The sequence below is a fragment of the Candoia aspera genome, chromosome 2 (assembly GCF_035149785.1).
Source record: "Candoia aspera isolate rCanAsp1 chromosome 2, rCanAsp1.hap2, whole genome shotgun sequence".
In the NCBI taxonomy this organism is placed as follows: domain Eukaryota; kingdom Metazoa; phylum Chordata; class Lepidosauria; order Squamata; family Boidae; genus Candoia; species Candoia aspera.
Genome location: NC_086154.1, coordinates 198,631,551 through 198,651,691, shown reverse-complemented (window position 1 = coordinate 198,651,691; position 20,141 = coordinate 198,631,551). Strand labels below are relative to the sequence as shown.

General features: G+C 37.5%; 1 protein-coding gene across 1 annotated transcript in view; it reads left to right on the top strand.

Moving 5' to 3' along the window:
* Positions 1 to 20,141, top strand: part of LOC134491418 (guanine nucleotide-binding protein G(q) subunit alpha) — a 119,160-nt gene that overhangs the window by 90,573 nt on the left and 8,446 nt on the right. The window contains exons 4-5 of the mRNA XM_063295165.1: positions 8,883 to 9,011; positions 10,605 to 10,734. Coding sequence (XP_063151235.1) covers positions 8,883 to 9,011; positions 10,605 to 10,734 — 259 coding nt within the window. The remainder of the gene's footprint in view (positions 1 to 8,882; positions 9,012 to 10,604; positions 10,735 to 20,141) is intronic.

The following is a 20,141-nucleotide window of genomic DNA, read 5'->3' as shown; positions in this document are numbered from 1 at the left end:
TCAGTTCTTCCTTTTTAATAAATTTACAGACATTTCTAAAATTCTGTTTTCACTTTGTCATTATGAGGTACTGAGTGTACATTCATGAGAAAAAAAATGAATTTGAACAATTGTAGTATCAGGCTGCAATATAACAAAATTTTAAAAAGTGAGGGGGATCTGAATACTTTCCGAATGCACTGTAAATTTTTCTTTTTTTTTTCTTTTAATATAAGCGGAGGGAGTAACTGTATTTAGTGATTTTTACAATGTACCAATGGAATGATTTATCGAAATAATGTGTTTTTGGTTTAATATAGAGTAAAGGATTGATTATGGACATTTTTGTATAACCTTGCTGTTAGAAGTCAGAAGTCACCGCTTTTTGTAACTTTGAAAATGTTTCTCTTGTGTTTTCACACTTTTTTAGTTTTTTTTCCTTTTTAGTTTTTTGTTTTTCTGTAGCTTTTATCTTTGCTTGAAATTTAATAAAATTCTTATTAAAAAAAAAGACATCAGCCAGTTTCATTTGTATATCCAGGGTAGCGTCTTTTTCCATATCATTCTTGTAGCCTGTCATTTTTAAATCCACTTTCAAATCAGTCTCAGTCTTGTCTGGTAAAACTTGTTCCTCTTCCATAACATTTTTAAACAGTCTATCTATAGAGGCAGACGCTCTTAAAATTAACTTCTGGATCCATTTTTCAAAAATACTCTTCAATACATCTGATGTTAAAGTATTTTACTCCAGTCTGTAATAGTCAAATGTAAGTGTTCTTCTTACACTTACTGTAATTTTAGTTCCTTCTGGTTCCCTCTAGTGTCCAACCTTCAAAGTCCCATCCTGTCATTGTTTTTTAAAAGAATTCAAAACAACATCCTTTTCCCACGGGAAGAATTCTTATAATTAATTTCAAAATCTTATTTCAAATCCATCTGGACCTTTAGTCCATTTGTAACTTTTCAAAATCAACGTTCTAATCACCCTTTTACTGTTTATTCCAAAAAAAGAGGGCTTTTTTAAAAAGTCCTTAAATTTGTATTTAAAATGTCTTTCACTAAGGATCGAAGGAGACTTACTCAGAACTTGCCATTGCTAAAAAGTAATTAAGAAGCAATTTCCAAAAGTGATTAAGAAATGAGGCTCAGCAAATCTTATGTCCATATAGGCTACATTACGGCAGTGAGCTTGGTCAAAGTCCCTCGACTTCCAGCTGCTAGACTCATGAGCCAACCACAAAAACCTCAGTTTCTACAGTCTACTCACCAGGAGAAGCTGTCTGGGATACATGTGGGCAATCTCATGATCTCTCCTTTTTCCAGAGAGATTTCTTCAGCCAGAATTCAGCGTCTGGCTACCAATCTCTGCCGTAATGCCGTCCCCACTCCTTAAGGGACGTCTAGTTCACCATGAATCCTCACCAGAAGTCCAGACTGGTACTTATTTCTATGTAAATACTGGTAAATTCCCATTGCAAGTCATTGGGGCAGGAGGAGGTTTATACTAAGAAGGAAGCTGACTGTCAGTAATTTCAAAAGAAGCCTACTTCTATCTTTAATTTAGTTTTCAATATAAACTATAAGAACAAAAACTGACATACTGTAGGTCCACAGTTGTATAATATGTGCATAACCTAAAAACAGAAACTAGCATCCATTTTGGCTGTAATCTATCTATATTTGTCTGGAAGTAAAAATATGACTCATAACAGACAGTTTTCAAAACAGTAAGGTAGTTACTCAAATTTTGCAATACCTCAACACTTAAAATGATAAATGAATTTGTGCAACTTTCTCCTATGAATAAAACCAATTATTTCATTCAAGTTAGGTTTTGGCAAGAAAAAATATACTACTAACTGAAAGACATGTAACTTTCATCATATTTTCTTAGCATAGATTTACTTCTGTCAACAAATCTGGTAGATTTGTCATAGTGAGCTTATTTATTACCAGACAAATATATAAGGGAACCAACTGAACTGGCAAAACTTCCTTTCGATCAGAGCTATACAGTTTCATTTGGATTATAGCAAATTAATAACTACCAGTATAAGATCATATTTAAAACTGTCCTTAGGAGTTTGAATAATATAGAAACACAACTTGGCCTCTAATCTGCCTCTATTTATCTCAAATTTTGACCATGCATTAATCAAATAAGAGGAGAAATTTGCTCACTTCTCTTAAGAATGGGAGGGTAGATTACTTTATTGAATTAGTGACCCAATTATAGATAATAAACTTGTTTCTGCTGAATTTATATTGTAGATGGAATGGAAAGAAGTCCCAACCAAATTTCAAATAAAGCAATTTCTATCCTCTCTTCAGAAATAGGACCAATTAAGCTCATTAAAATATTTGAGAAATGGTGCATATTTTTAGCAGTATATTTCATTGATTTTTTAAAATAATATTTTATATTTCCCAGTACTGTACTTTGGAAAGACATTAAAAAATTGAGAGTTGTTTGAGCTAAGTGAATCTCAGTGGAATTCTTTGATATAATAATTCTTCTTAATCCATTTCAGGAAATAATTTTAAAAATACAATTAAAAAATTCAGTGATAGCATTACAGTCCACAGCAAGCCCAGTTTCCACCTGATTTTTATCATTTATGTGATGATGTCATTGTGTAATTTCTATTATTTACGTAATGTTATCCTCACACAAATTATTTAAATTGCTGTGATGACATATGCTTTTATTATAACAGACCCTGGGGAATAACGGACATCTCCCAAGTTGGTCCATTAAATCAAGGCTTCACTTTATAAATAATTCTGTATTCCAATAGTATTACTATTTCTTCTACTTTTTCTTTTCTTTTTTTCTTCTGGCTTAGTTTTATGCTTGGTTTTTCTTAAAAAAAAAGTTTGTATGGATGTTATATTAAATCTTATCTTAAATCTATATTAAATCTTATCTTCAGTAAAAAATGTTTAAAAAGTCCCATTTTTTTCTGTTTTGAAAGAATAGAAATTTTAAAAAATCAATAAAATATTGTACTTTGCTGTTTTTTTCTGAGCACACTCACTGCAGCTTATCTAGGCAAAATGGGAATGAGGGTTGACATTGCTTTCACTTTTCCTGCACAAGTCTGATCAGCTTTAAACAACAACTTTTTACTCCCTGCCAGTTGCTTGCAACCACCTAGGATGTTGTGACCCACAGCTTGAGAACTTCTGAATTAAGGCATTAAAGTAATCATTTTGCTAGAAATACTTTAAAAGCAGGGCAAGAATCTCCAATCCCAAGAAAACATTTGTGTCTGCAAAAGGAACTATCTTAAATTGAAACAGGCAAAAAGAAAAATTAGGTTCTTAATCCAGAAGCTTCATTTTCAGCAATTTAATGTAGCTATATGGTTCTTTGGGGGTGGGGTATTTAATAGTGAAGATTTATAGTCATGAAGCCTGTTTCGGTTTAAATAAACAAACATTCTTATGCTAAAGTTAAATTATTTTAAATGTATGCTAATTCAGGAACACACATTGACTTACCAGGAAATCTGTGTGTTCTCTCTCTCTCTCTCTCTCTCTCTCTCTCTGTGTAAAATCTAGATTAGAATTGAATGTTGCATAAAATTTAACAGACTTGTGCCCATATACATTAGTTTCCTGGGGATAAATATAGCTCCCTGTGATTTCATTTAACAGGCAGAAGACTGTATTATGTGTCACCCTGCTTGGCAGCTGAATTGGATTGAGGATGGAGATCAATCTGGGCATCAGTTACAAAAATAACATAATTGATGCAGTTATGATGAGCCGGAAGCATATTTTTAGTTGGCTCATCTTGAGTGAATAATTGGATACTGTTGATATATTCCAGCTTTGTCCACCTGAATCCGCAGTGGAACAGGCTCAGGAAAGTGGAGCTGGTGTCATGTGTAAGAGATCCACAGCAAAAGGGAACAGTGATCCTTTGCCAACAATGATTTGAGGTGCCAAAGAACAAGGGGAAAATACATTATATAGACAGGTTTCTGATACAAAATACAAAACCAGTACAGCAAAATCTTGGGACTTAGCCACCTCCCAGCTTCACTGGGAAACTCATGAGAATACCTTTGTTAATTTAAATGGTCCAAGTGGACATCCATTTGCTGACGTTAAATTTTAAATTTATCAGTAATCATTTTATTTAATACCCCAATTTTACCAATATATAACTTAGTTACTTTGGCCTTTGTATACTTCGTCATATATGGCTATTTGTCTCTTTGTTTGTTTCTTTGCACTGTAAGTTGTCCAACTCCTGTTCTATATACAGGCAATAGAAAGATTTTCTATCAAAAGTGATGGAATGGGGAGAACAGTGTTGTATGTGATTGTCACATTTTTATTACTTTCTGTATTAAGTTATGTCTATGATATAATATATCAGAAATATATCAGTAGGTATCTATAAGATATCCACAGTCACAGTTGCTCCCAGGTGTCCTTTCCTGCAACGTAGATCCCTTTATATATATATATATATATATATATATATAAAATTTATACAGTGATCCATCTCATATTTGGGTCAGCCCTACAAGGTAGACCAGATCATGAAATTGGAAGACTAGAATTATACTTTATTGAGATAGACTATAGTAATACAATCTTGCAAGTCCCCCTGTGTTCCGTTCCCTCCCTCATATACCTAATAGAGTTGGGGAAGCCAGTAGGAGTCTTTTTATAACATTTTCCAGCCTCCTTGGGCTAACAGCTTCTGGATGGTTTCTCCATTTCCATGTCTTCCTATACCTTGTGACTCAATACAAAATAATAAAAACACAGAATATCATAAAAATGACATTTTAGTGTAGCCAAACTCCTAAAAGACTATCTCCCAGTTAAAAACCCATATATGTTGGGTTCCACTGAGATGCCTGAGGATCATGAGGGTCTCGGAGGAAAAGTGTATAATCAGTATAATGAAAATTGCTTCAGTTCAGTCAACCAAACCTTTATTATGGCCCTAAGGCCAGCAGTCAGATACAGATAAAGCAAAAAAAAAAAATTGGGGCTAAAAAGAAAAGAAATTAATACATAGTTTCAAATGCAAGGACAGGCAGCTGGTTCATATACAGGTGCAGAACAAAGAAATCTGGAAAGATATATCCAAATAATATCAACATGGGGTAAGCAACCAATGGAAATCATGCTTTCTACCGGGAATTTCTTCAGTGTAGGATGGATAAAAGCCAGCTAGGATTCCCCGTAGAACGCAATGAAGCATATGGCTCAAGGATTCTACGAATGCATCCCCACAAGGACATATACATTGTTGTGGGAGAATAATTTTGTAATATCCCAATAGAACAGCAGGAGTCGTAAAATTGGGTGCAGTCATGTGATGCCTCACTTAATGACCACACTGCTTAATGATGAATTTTCCAGTCCCTACTGTGGTTGTAAGTTGAGGACTACCTTTATCCACCTTTATCTAAATGTAGTGCAAAATTCTTAATTCATCATGGGACTGCAAGGATAGCTCTAATAAACTTAGAGCAAATGGCTTCAAGAATGTCAAGATTTCTCTAAGTACAGTACAGATCTGGACACTATAGAGAACCTGAGAGCTGATCTTGGCTATAAAGACCTGGCAAGCTGCAGGGATAAAGTGGGCTCCTTTCAAATGTAAAAATCTCTGGATAGCTGAGATACTATTCTAAATACTGTAGTTTCATTAAGTAAGTGACCTGCAGAGAATTTCGCAATGGTAAAGTGGTTATTACATTTACAGACCTGCTGTGACAAACTTATTGATACAGTTCCTTCAGCAGGATCTACAACACAGTCTGGTTTGGTTTTACAGGATCTGTTTCAATTGACAAAGCCTAAGAATATGGGCAATGTTTTTGGATGGGATTGGCTAGCTACCGGTATTCTTCAAAATTTTGATTACTCACATAAGCATGGAAGAATTCACTGGGTGAATGCAATGATCCTACATGTCTTAAAGGAGTTGCCAGCACATTCTATGCAATAAACCCCAATTCGGTTTAGCAGACTTTGGCTACCACTGACAAAATCCATATCTATATATGCATAAAAAGCCTATTTTATGCCATTTTATATTTGTAAAATGCATAAAATGCACATACATAAAATCTCATTTGGTTTCAGTGGATATTATGCTTTAACAGATATCCCACACATCAATCTTTTAAATTGAAGGTTTATTAGTAATTGCAAAAGCTTATTCAGATTCTAATAACTATAACTACTGCTGTGCTGCAGATATTTTGTTTTTGGATAAGAAACATAAGAAATTGGTATCAGTACAACTACAGAACATTGATTCTGCAGTTGACATCCATCTAAGCTGAGCTCCAAAATAGGTGTGATTCCCCTGATGCATACCTTCTGTGAGGAGAAAGCATGGCCCTGTTGATGCTCCTTGATCTGGTTTGCAGCTTTTGCTACTCTTGACCATGGACTGAATTGCTTATCCATATCTACAAATTTGTTTGCAGGAAACAGCATTGTGGAGAGATGTGCTATTTAACTTTCATGGCACTTGTACTAGGGGATCTCAAAAGATTCCAACTTACCTCCCATATTCTTTTACATCTCTGAGAGGCTACTGTGTTAAATCAGCTAAAGGACTGCTGATAGCTAAAACTTCAGTATGAAAAAAAAAAAGCAATAACCTGTTCATGGTGGGTGTGTAGTGTCCTGAAAAAAGCAGACATTCTTACTTGAGAAGCACATGGCTGTGGTGGCCCAGAATGCCTTATATTAATTTTGGCTATTTTGCAGACAGATATAACTTGGCTGTAGTAATTCATGCTCAAGCAATCTTCAGGCTGAATACAGATAGACCTTGTTTAGTGACCACAATTGGGACTGGCAAATTGGTTGTTAAGCAAAGCGGTCACTAAGTGAAACTGCAACTGTGCATACAGCCTTATTTCAGCTTTCCTTTGCAATACAGACCTACAAAGGTTGTAAATGCAAGGATTGGTTGCAAAGTTACTTTTTTGTCACCGTCGTAACTGCAAACAGTCCCTGTACGAGGCTGTCACTAAACAAGGACTACCTGTAACTATAATACATTATACATGGGGCTGCTCAGTACAGGTGGGCCTCACTTAACAACCACTCATTCAGCAACTGAACTTGTGACAATGCTGAACAAGTGGTACTTACAACTGGTTCTCGAAGTTCCAGCCATCACAGCATTTATGACCTTCTTTGCTGGCTTCCTACAAGCAAATGGGAGAGCTGGCAGGAGGTTGCAAATGGCAACTACATGATGTCCTTGCTTAACAACCTGCAATGATTCACTTAATGACAGCAACCGGGAAATGCCAGCACTGCTGTCATGAAGCAGCATAGTCACGTGATGTCATGCTTTACAACTGTGTTGCTTAGTGATGGAAATTCCAGTCCCAATTGTCCTCATTAACTGAGGCCTACCTGTAGCCAGAATTATACATAATCAGACATATTCTGAAAATTTGGATGTTTGTTTGTTTTAATTTTCAAGAACATCTTAAGCTGATGATGTTTACATATGATGTGTCATCAAGTTGGTGTCAACTCTTGGTCACCACTTAGATTTTTTCCAGAATGATCTGCCATGAGCCAGGTCTTGCATTGGTATACCCATCACCATTATAACTGAGTCCATCCACCTTGCTGCTGTCATCCTCTTTTTTTTTCTTTCCTTTCACCTTTCCGAGCATTATAGATTTCTCAAGAGAGCTAGATCTTTGCATAAAGTATCTAAAATATTGTAATTTGAGCCTAGCCATTTGTGCTTAGAGTGAGAACTCTGGATTGATCCCTAAATATATCTAGAGTTTGCAGCAGAAGTCTTCATTTTGGAAAGCCTCTGAGTATATGTCAACCTTGCATACTTTCTACAGTTAGGTTAAGAATTTGGGGGTTTCTGCAGCGTTTTTGAAGAAATTTTATTTTGTCTTTTTTATTTTGTTGTTTTGATAGATATTTTTATCTGGTTATTTGCTATTTTATATTGCATGTATATCTTTGAATGAGTAATTTAAATGAATATATAATAGGCAATGAAATAAATCTTAACATACAGTACATTCAGAATATTAAAAATATATAGGGTAAATGTTTTGCAGGGAGAATTTCTCAGGCACCTATCTATGTGTCAATGGACACATGATTCTATCCATTTTCTAAGTATTGTCTAATCTTGGTTACTTCAAAATCACAGTTAAAAACAGGGTCATAGTTCCTGAAAACGCCAGTGAAAATGAAATAACACTATAGAAAATAGCATGGAAATTGGGGAGAAACTCTTATTACTGATTAGGTGATCATTTGTCATGCTATAGTTGCGTTGAGTCAGTTGATGATGAATCCTCTCGAGAACCATGATTAACTTAAATTGCATTGATATCAGTGAACCTGTTTTAACAATAACTGAACTCATTTGTTAATGTCACTGGTGTATATACATTTATGAAAAAAGAACAGGCAAAACTTCTGTGTTTAGGGAAAAACTGCGTTTTTTTTTGTAGCAAACAGCTATTCTATAGTGCATCCAGCACTTTGATCCAATTCATGTTACAAACTTTTGATTTTGAATCTTGCTGATCAACATCTCTTTCATACAGAAGGTAATTTGTACAACAAGACTGCCAAGACAGGTTAATAAATTTTAAATTGTTGTCCTGGTCACTTTGAACATTCTGGAGATCATGAAACATCTAGTAACAATTAATAAAAGTTAAGCCATACAGAGATTCTTTGGATTCTGCTATAAAATTTATTTTCAAGGGGTTTTTTTCCCCGAGGAGGAATCTGATCTCATTACAGTTTGCTAATATGTGCCCTATCCAAACCCTCCTGCTTCTTTATACAATTCCTTCTCTCAGCGTGCATTTGTTTCCCATCTTTCATTCCTGATGTTTCTCTTCTGTCTATAGTTACCTTAACGATTTGGACCGTATAGCAGATTCTGGATATCTACCCACTCAACAAGATGTTCTTAGAGTTCGAGTTCCAACCACAGGAATCATCGAATATCCATTTGACTTACAAAGTGTTATTTTCAGGTAGACAAAAGGTTTATAATTTTTAAAATTGATCAGTGCTCTACTTCAGAGATCTTTTTTTGGAGGGGGAGGTTTCTACCGGGAGCGTAAAAATATACGTTAACTAGTTGTACCAATAGAAAATGCTATTTTGGAAATGTATTCTTTCCTCCCACTCCCTTTCTTCTTTTAGCTTAGTAGTAGCAATTTCCATATAGTTGCAATTCAGGCAAAACTATTCAACCCCTGAAAAGTTCATTGTTTAGATCAGTATTTTACACTGATAAAAAAAATGGGGAAGGCGGAATAGAGTGTTGTGTTATGTAATAAACAATATGCTTTTCTGACCATTAAGGTATGACTATAGTTTATAAATTGCACATAAATAGGTTTTTTAAATATATTTACAGATTGCAACCACCAGTTTCTAATAAAAATCCTAACTACAAATTCTGCTTCATCTTGTGTCATTAGAAGATAAACTTGAAAAATACTAGAAATGTCTATCTCTTTAAGAATTCCCCTACTTTATTATGCTGTCGTTATACATAAAAGATGTTTACAGTCAGTATGGAAAAGATTGGACTCTTTACCATATTGAACAGAAAGATTCCTGTTTTAATTTTACTAAGTACACTCATTTTTAAAGATGTGTTTAACTTTGTATAATGGTAAGAGCTGTATCACCTTCTGTTCATTTGTGTATTTGTTCAAATATACAGTTTGACAAGTGTCGCCTACTTTTCCATGCAATTTTATATTCTAAAGAACTTTTATTGAAGTTCTTTATTTTGACTTTTATTAACTGTAGTCTAAGAAGCACAAAAAAGAGGGTCAAAATAAATATAACATTTATCTGTATGACCCTTAAATTTGGAAATAATTGGGGAGAGCAAAGCACCTCCAGGGAAATCATATAAGGAACACTGTAGGAAGACAAGAATTTCTACCTCCCTAGAGCCATAAGTGCAAAGTCTCAGGATAACAAATCTCATGAAATCTACCCACTAAGAGTCCAGAAGGAAGAGCTTTAAAATCGGTTCTAGAAATAGCCCATCTATATTTTCTCAGGGTTAGAGTGTATAAATGCCCCACAAGAGTGGGCTTGTGGCAGACTAACAATTGGTAATAAAATTCAGGAACACTGGTGAGATCCCTGTGACGATCGATGTCCCTAATTTGTTCCTTTACCATGGATTTGGCCACTACAAGGGTTAATTGGCCTATATTTTCAGGAGAAAGGCGGAGACTGTGTAATTCCTTCATGCAAATTTGATACCAGCGTGATTAGTAGCTGTCTGTCAACAGTATCTATACCTCTATTCAATCAACTTATTCCGGAATGGTGATACTGGAATTCTGTTCACGAATATTAAGTTGTTATTGGTTTGGTTTCTGTTCTGTTGCCTGCCTCATTTATCTGGATGTCCTTTCAAAGCAGAATGTATGCCTGCTGTCAGTTTAAACTTTTGCAGAATGCTGAAGTGTAGTTGTATGCACCCTATTGTCACTGACATTGAGACCTAGCCTATAAACAATATAATAAAAACATGTCCTTAACATCTTAGTATTTGTACATTGTCTTGATTCCTATGAATTTTGCTCCTATTCCAGAATGGTGGATGTGGGGGGACAGCGATCGGAACGAAGAAAATGGATACACTGTTTTGAAAATGTCACCTCCATTATGTTTCTAGTAGCTCTTAGTGAATATGATCAAGTACTTGTGGAATCAGACAATGAGGTAAGCCATCATCAAATGCATTTGAGAAATTTGTCTGTACATATTGAAAACAGTTGCTTCCCCACAAATCTCTCATATAATTTTTTCAGTATTTTGTGATAGTATTCTGTGATTGGGCTGGTGCCAGAAATTTTTTCTGTGATTTCACCCTGGTTTTGAAATACAATGCACAAAGACATTTGTCCAGATTGTTGTTCTCCACCCTTTTGGACATTAACTTAACTAATACTTCTTATTCTCTAAAACTTTGGAGATACTGCTCCTCTGAGATTTCATTTTTTATTTCCAACCCATAAGGCTTATTTATAATTCTGTTAGTCAGTGTAGAGGATAGATACAAATGAATGTTACTTGACATTTTTATCTCAGAGGCAACTAGCTATGTTCAGCACCTTGAGTTATTTATAAAAATAATAAAGGCGGGATAAAAATTAAATAAATAAATGAGCAAAATTTTGTTATTTCAGCTAGCTAAGCTTTCAAGCAAATTCACCCCAAAAGAGGAAATAATAGAGATCATATGATCTCTGCTTAGGGCCTGTTCATAAAGGCCTGTTCATTCTTTGGTCTGGTGGAATGCTGAGCTCTCCTCCCTTTTCTATGTTCCTCATAAGCATTCGTGGTTGGCAGAAACATTATCTTATTTACACTGCTGATACTGGGAAATGTAATCCTATCCTTGTCTTGCTAAGAAAAAAATATGGAAAATATGCTTAGACATTTTAATCATTTTTTAAAAATACATTGTTGCATAATTTCTAATGTCTCCTTATATATGTTTATCCTAAGCTGAGTTTATTCACCATTTAGAATTCAAATAAAGTTAATTTAAAAGAGAATATATACTGAAAAGAAGGCCTGAATCTAAATACAGTTAGCATATCACAAAAGCTCTGGCTTCCAACGAACAAGGTAGAGCCAGTTTGGTCTAGCGATTAAGGTGCTGGGCTAGAAACCAGGAGACTTGAGAGTTCTAGGCCTGCCTTAGGTATGAAAGCTGGCTGGGTGACCTTGGGCCAGTCACTCTGTCTCAGCCCAACTCACCTCACAGGGTTGTTGTTGTGGGGAAAATAGGAGGAGGAAGGAGTATTGTGTGTGTTTGCCGCCTTGAGTTATTTATAAAAATAATAAAGGTGGGATAAAAAAGTAAAAAATAAAATAAAACATATATACAGGTAGTCCTCGTTTAGTGACCACAGTTAGGACCGGCAACTCAGTTGTTAGGCAAAGCAGTCGCTAAGTAAAACCACGACTGTGTTTATGATCTTACTTCAGCTTTCCTTTGCTTTACAGACCTGACAAGGTCATAAATGCAAGGATTGGTCACTATGAACCATCGCTCTAGTAGGAGGCAGTCGCTAAACGGAGACTACCTGTACATCTCCAATATAATTTGAAAACATTTACTGTACTATTGTGAATGTAACATTCATATGCCTTCATGTACCCTGTTGCCATATTTTAAATATAAAACGCATATAGGCAATACTTACATGTATTTCAGACCTGTTTTTAAATTCTGTATTCGACACTTTTGAGCTGTTATAGCACTCATTTAATTTCTGGCCTCTGTCCCTAATGAAACCCACCCCCAAATGCTGCGTTTTGAATGTCCAGTCTTCCAGCAGAAACTGCATCACATTTTTAGCAGGAAAGTTAGCAGCTACAATATCAGCCTAATGCTTGTCAGAAAACAGTGTTCTGCTGAAGAATAGCAGCTGCCTTTGCTTCCACCACACTATAGGTCCGAAAGGTCTCCCATTTTTAAAAAACACTTTGAACCAATTAAAAGTGGATAACTAGGTGAATTGTCGTAAGCTATTCTTATTCCTGGCCCCATGTTTATTTGCACTGGGATTGGAAGCAAGAATGCTGCAGAAAAAGACTATGTCCTCACACACCTGAAGTGACATGGCATCTTCTGCACAATCTGCTAACTGTGGACCAGCACTATTTCAGCAAATGAATTTAGAGGAGGACATGAACAGAAGATGTCACCTTCATGTTGCCCTGCCCCAATGAGGCAATCCGTATTCATGTTTTCTTGCTTCACTGCTAAAGTGCAGGGCTTTTTCCTTCTGCCAGCAAGTGCCATGAGGTGGTGCCTTAGTTGAAGGTAAAGTTAGGGGGCTGGACATGCCCTGCTCTTATTGGTCACACACAAACCCCGGCCACTGATGTTCAGGGCCATTCCCCTTTGGTCAAGGTAAGAACACTGTGCCAGGAAGCCATCTCTCCCGTGTCTCTTGCCAACCTTGCCTGATGTGGGGGGACGCCTTCTCTTAAACCACCACCCTCAGCAGTGTCTAATCCATGGAGCTGGGTAGGTCTGCTTTTCACACACATCCAGCAATCTTCCTTAACAGAACTGCACGTGTGTCAGCAACGAACTCTGCCAATGGATTAAGCACTACAGAGCCTAACCTAGAGGGGAGGCAGCTATACCACAGGTGTGCCAGCTAAAGAGGGGAAGCAGGACCCCCATGGTAAAGCTGCTTCCCCCCATGGAGGGCAGGAGAGCCGGCAGCCTAATTGTAGTGGGGTGGAGGGGAAGCTCCAGACCTGTTTCCCCACTTCTCTCCCGGGAGAGAAAGAAAGTGGAAGAAGCAGTTTGTAGCTCCCTCTCCAGTAAAGCTGCAAAAATACCATCTTCAGAGCTGCTTCCCCTGCCTCCTTCCCACTGGGGTAGGGAAGATGGTCTTCTCACCACCTACTGTGTGGGGATGCAGCCTGAAGAGTCACCTTCCCCGGGTGCTTCCCTAACCCCATGGGAAAGGGGGTGGGGACAGAGCAGTTCTCTGGCTAGCCCCTGCCAAAGTAAAGGGGAAAAGACCCACCTCCCTTCCTTGTCTCCCCCTCTTTGCCTGCCACTGATCCCAAGAGAAGTGGGTACCTGGTTTCTTCTCCCTCCCCACTTGTCCTGCCTTGAGTGGCAAAAGAAGGGTTAGGGCTAGGGGTGGGGGTGGGGAGAGAGGGGAGAAATGGCTCCTTTCCCACCAGTTTGCTGATCCCACAGAATGATCACTCTGGCCTCAGAGACAGAGGAACCCAGTTCCTCTCACTTCACTTCTCCAGTGACTGAAGAGTAGAGCAGGAGGAGACGCAGTGAGCAATGGCTCCACATGCAGTAACTGGCAGTGAAGGAGGTGCTCCCCACCCGCCCCTCTCATTCCCTGTTCCACTTCTTATGGGGACCAAACCCATATGCTGTTGTGTTGCTGAGGCAGAATAAGGGTTGAGATGTGTCAGGACTTCTCTAAATTAGCATACTTTTCTGCCAGCTCCTACATGGGATAATGGCGCTTTAATGCTGCTGTATGGAAGAGCTAACAATCCAAAAACTATTTTGCCATGTGATCTGCCCTTTGCTTTGGCAAGTGCTAATTGAAAGAGCTCAAATGTCTCATATTATATACCCTTCATTCTCTTCACAGCTTGGGGAAATATGCCTCTGCTAATCCTTCAAGAAGCCTGAATAATTATGTAGCCTTTATTGTTAATACCATTAAAAATGAATGGAAACGTGCATAGAATTCCAAGTTGGAAGTTCGTTAACTTTCCTTGGTAGGCAGATAAGAGATGGCTAGAATTTGGAAGAGGACTAACTTTTATTTATGAAAATGTTTTTCAGAACCTGGGAATGAAAGCATTCAGACACCTAATTCAGACATTATATTGGGGTAATGAACACTTTGGATTTAGTTTGGAAGAGGTGCTTCACAATAGGCTGCAAGTCTGAATGCACACCTGTCTTTAAAGCAGAATTTTGTTCTCCAAGACTGCAGTTTCTGCAGGGAGGCTGCCACTGCAGCTTCAAGATCCTGCAAATAACAGCAGTTGCTTTAAGAAGTGCTGTGTTGGTACTCCTGCCCATTCCAGAGCACCTCTTCTGCATCACATCTGGAGCACTGCATAGCCCTTGCATCAATATCTCTCACCGGTTTCTTCCCTTTCTCCACTCTGAAGTTTTTCTATTGACACAACTTCCCCCAAAAAGTCATTTAACGTGCAAATTTTTATTTATTTATTTTTATCCCACCTTTATTATTTTCTTTATAAATAAGGTGGTGAACATACCTAATACTCCTTCCTCCTCCTATTTTCCCCACAACAACAATAACCCTGTGAGGTGAGTTGGGCTGAGAGAGAGGGACTGGCCCAAGGTCACCCAGCCGGCTTTCACGCCTAAGGCAGGACTAGAACTCTCAGTCTCCTGGTTTCTGGCCCATTGCTTTAACCACTGAACCAAACTGGCTCTCAAATATATGTTTGGATGAAATATTCAAGGAAATAAAACTGTGCAAGGGTAAAAACTGCAAGGGTACTTTTGAGTAAGGGAGTTTCTTACTGCACAGTATGGATTAAAATATTAATCTTTGTGCAATCCTGTTTTGTTTAGGGAGACATAATCATTTTATGCTTCAGTAGAACACAGTCAGTTGGGAGGACTTCATTTTTACATTATCAGAAGTTAACTTTTGAGTTAACAGCTTTAACAGAAGATCTGAAAGAGAATTCGAGCATCTCACTTTGATCCTTAGTGTCATTAAGATAAGCCTATGATACAGCCTAATCCTGCTTTGCATCTTTATGTATTAGTCTCTTAATTGATACATGATTAAACCAAACTCTGTTGTGCTGCTTTGATCCTTCAAGTCTTGATTAAACTGTGTTCTAAGAAAATGGACAACTAGCAAGTTTTCCTCTTGATAAGAAGTCATTGCTTTCTGACCTCTGTAGCTTTTTTGAACTATGATTGACATCACTTGGAACTGCTATTCTAGATTCCCTGGAACTTCATGGGAAGATTTTAAGATTTTTCTATATTGGGAATGGGGAATATGCCTCTTTAGATAATTGTAGAACATGGTCGTTGGAGAGAAGATGCTGGGAGCAATACTGGAGTGGTAGTAATACTGCAGTTCCTTTATATAACAACTCTATTAAATTTTTAAACTAGGAAGATAAAAACTAACAAGAACTAATATTTAAGGTAAAGGAAAGAAAGAAAATAAAAAGAGAACAAAGCCAAAAATGCAAAATGAAAAGAAAGAAAAAAGAGATACAAAGAAATGACTTCTGATTTTCTTTTACAACAGTTATATATAAATTTAAATTGGACTCTTACTCTAAGGTTACAACATAACATTCATTTTTTCTAATCATCAAACCCATATTTCATAATTTCATTTTTTTCTGTTTTGTGCAAAAAGCCCAAAAGGGGTTTTCCAATCAGCATTAAACTTAATCAGTGTCTTTTCTCTAATCAAAGCTGTCGATTTAGCCATCTCAGCAAGCTCCATCACCTTTACGATCCACTCTTCTGTTGTGGGTAACGTCAAATCCTCCCACATTTGTGCATATTAAAGTCTTGTGTAATACTGCAGTTCTGACATCTAGACAGCCACATACCCTTCCTCCCACTCTACCTTTTTTAACTTACCATGATCAAATGGAAACCTTCTATTCCCTGGAAATAGCTCAGTGTTCAGAGATGGAGAACATACTATGCCTGCATAAAGTCTGAAATTGAATAGGCTATTAGGATAATGGAGACAATAAAAATACGTACATCCAAAAGAAGAGAACATATATAGCTCAGGGATGAAGTGTGGAGTCCTTGGTGCTCTCTGAGCTTGGTTGTTTGCTTGCAGACATTTCATTCCCCGACTAGGTAACATCATCAGTGCAAGTGAGTGTGGGGTTTGCTGCCAGTTTATATGTAGTAGCTTGCCCTGTTAGTTTTGGCACCAAGAACTCCAAAAATATGTGCATCATCGTTTGGGAATGTCTCAAACCAGTTAATTCCAATTTTCTGTATCTGTGCCAGTTTGTCTGCATTTTGTTTAGTAAGGATTTTATAGAATAATTTATTGTTGATAAACTGTAAACCTCAAACTCTTCAATAAAGACCATCAGGAAATGTGTGAATTTTTGAGGACCTATCTTATCTACTTTATGTCCAGCTCAGAAATTTGTTAGACTATCGTCATTAAGAGGATATATATTAATCCCTGTTGTCATTAAATGAATATATACTCCATGGTTTTTGTTTCTGTATGTAAATGAAATGTTTTGAACACAGTTTAACAGGAACACATCCCAGTTTCCTCTATATGGGACTGGGATGTGTTCCTGTCAAATTGTATTTTTTAGAAGATATTCCTTCTATAGCTTTATCCAGAATAGAAAAATATATTTAAAAAAAGCAAATATTTTGCATTGGATGACTTCAAATTGTCCACATTAAGAAATATTCTGATATGCAAAAGAAAGATGAGTGAGATTTCAGGTCTATTGTGCATATTTTTTGATGTGCACATCAGACTGAAAAAAATATTATTGGCAAATATCAGACACGGACCATAATATATATTGTTATTTAAAATGAATATTTGGGGAATGTTTCCATTTTTTAATTTCCCCATTTAAAACAAACTCATAGAAAAGCTGGAAAAAGCAATATGAAAATCCTGATATGTCAATTGATAACACATTTTAATCTGCAAATACCCTCTCCCAACCAATTTGATTTGATTTGATTTGATTTACTTTGTTATTTGTTATTTTATTTTATTACTTTATATGAATCTTTAGTATTCCACAGATGGAATTGATACCACAGGTTCTTCTGTCTCATCATTAAATTGCAAGTCAGCTTGGATGTATTTAATTTATACTGTGTGAACACTAGAGGGTCCTGTAAGCCTCTGGATAGAATGGCTAATGTTTTCCTCTGTTTTCTTCTTTTCTTTTTACCTGTTTTAAATTTCTTCCTTTACAGTTTAACTCAGAATTATCTATAAAATGTTGTCATTAAAGGCAGAACCTCCGTTTGGTTCTGGAGGCAAATGTTGATGTGTGGTATGACAAGAACATAATATATAAGAAAATAATGAAAATAAACTAGAATGTAGTATGGGATTTTCACCAGGGAAGATTAAGTCTTCATGCAGTTCACTAGGTGACTTCGGGCCCCGTTCATCCCACAAGATGCAAAGGACCTTAGAGGATGCAGTTAATTTGGAACCTTGGCAGTCAGGGTTCAGGCTGGAATACAGCACAGAATCTACATCTACATGCTTGTGGGAGACCATGATCAGGGGAGTGCAACCCTCCTGGTCTTCTTGACCTTTTGGTGGCTTTTGATTCCACTGACCACTGTACCCTTCTGGACTCTCTTCAAGGGATTGGAGAGGGGATGCTGTTTTGCAGTGGTTTTCCTCCATCTTGAAGAGCTGGTTCCAATTGGTGGTGGTAGGAGTGGAGAAATATATCTGGAGATCTCTCTTTTATGAAGTAACTCAGGGAACTCTCCTCTCTTTGCTCCTCTATAACATCTAAATGAAGCTGCTGAAAGAGGCTATCCACCAACCAGAGTTTAGTATCATGAATATGTGGATGATACACGGTTGTACATCTTGTCCCCAGGCCAAATGGATGATGTGGTGCAAGTGCTGACCCAGTGCCTAGAGGAGGTCAGGGTCTGGATGGGAAGGAAGAGTCTTCAGCTCAATCCCTCCAAGATGAAGTGACTTTGGGTTTGTAGCCAAAATTATTCCAGGGAAATTCCATCTTTGAATGAGTTTGTAGTCCCTCACTCAGAGGTGATCTGCAATTTGGGAGTTCTCGTAGATTCAAGCTCCTGCTCAAGGAATAGTTGGCAGTTGTGGCTAGGAGGGCTTTTGCACAGCTACATCTTTTGTGCCAGTTGTGACCTTTCCTGGATCAGAATGCCCTGCTCACAGTTATTCATGCCCTAGTCACCCCCATTTTGATTCCTGTAATGTCCTCTACATGGGGTTGCCCTTGAAAAATGTCTGGAAGCCACAGCTGTTGCAGAACCTGGCAGTGTGGGCAATGATGGGCATATCTCAATATCCTCAGGTATCCTTGATGCTTCAGGAGGAGCACTATTTACCAGTTGGAGTCTTAAGTGCAATTCAAGGTGTAGGTTGTCATTTTAAGACCCTATATGGATGTTATCTGTGGAACTGGCTTCCCCTGTATTCATCTGCCCATCCAGCCAGATCAAATAGGATCAACTTCTTCCAGGTTCCACCCTATGAAGGGGCATCAGAGGTGGGCACTCTCAGTGTCTGCCCTCTTGGTTGCTGACCCCAACTGTTTGGAACTCCTTCCCAGTGGGAGTTCAATCAGCCTCATCCCTTATAAGTTTCAGGAAAGCTTTGAAGACCTGCCTGTTCCATCTTGCACAGGAGGAGCGTGCCCAATGATTGGAAGCTGGGGTTGACTCTGAACAGGATTGGTATGTGGCATGTGGTGTTTGGATTTGTTGATGCTTATTATTTTTATGCTTATAGGTAATTGAGGTTCCCTGGAGTATTTTATTTGTTTAGATTGTTAGCTGCCTAATACCTGTGAGAATGGGAAGTATGCAAGCAACATACATACATATTTAAATACCTTCAAGCATTATTAATTTTTCATTGTCTGAATCCACATTTGCTATACATAATTGTTTGCATAAAATACAGACTGAGCATTCATCCTCTCCTACCTAATAAATGCCTCAATTGTTTATTCAGTTTCCTGTTCACCACTTTTGCATTATATGCAGTGAATGCTCTCAGGTTGGGATCTTTTTAATTCCCCATCATGGTGTTATTAGCTTTTATTCTGTGTCTCTATTTTTCTTCTTTTTTTTCTTTCTCTCTTTTTTTTTGGTCAGCATTTCCAACAAAAGTACGTTTCACTGTTCTCTGTTTCCCTTGTGCCTCGCCTGCTTGGCCCTGTGTTTTCTTGGATCATCCTCTTTGCCACCTGCTATCTCACAAAGCAGCTTTCTCTTTGTAAAAATTGTGCTTCTGCAATGCCAGGGCCCTCTGCAGGGATGGGGATGGGGTGGTAAAAAAGAGTCAAGATGGCCCCAGTCGAAGGCACCATACTCGCTTTCTTGATCACCCCTTGTGGACCCCCTGTACATTTTTCAATTTGCTTAAGCATCAGCTGTAGTCATTGTGGTTTATGCATGGGAGAAAAATACAAAGTAAAATTTTGCTAGTGCCACAGCCACCTGAAATGCAGCTTGCTGTGCATCAATTCTTGTGGGATTAGTGCTTTTCAAACTGGTATACTCCAACTTAGCTTCCACAAAACCTTTCCTCACCTCCTAGCTGGGGTTCAGGTTTCTGAGCAGAGGATCCCCTTTAAGTACACATTTTGGTGATGGATTCTTTGTACATGGTTCAGTTCAGGGGAACATTGTTAAAAACTGATACGAACTACGAAGTGCTTTGTGATAGGAGTGAGCAGCTTGTGGCCCTTTAATTGTAATGCTGTAATACCAGAACACTTATTCTGCCAATTTGAAGTAGAAAATACACCAAAACTATAATGAAAAGCCACCAACAGGCTTAACACATTTTTTTTAAAAAAAAGTCTGA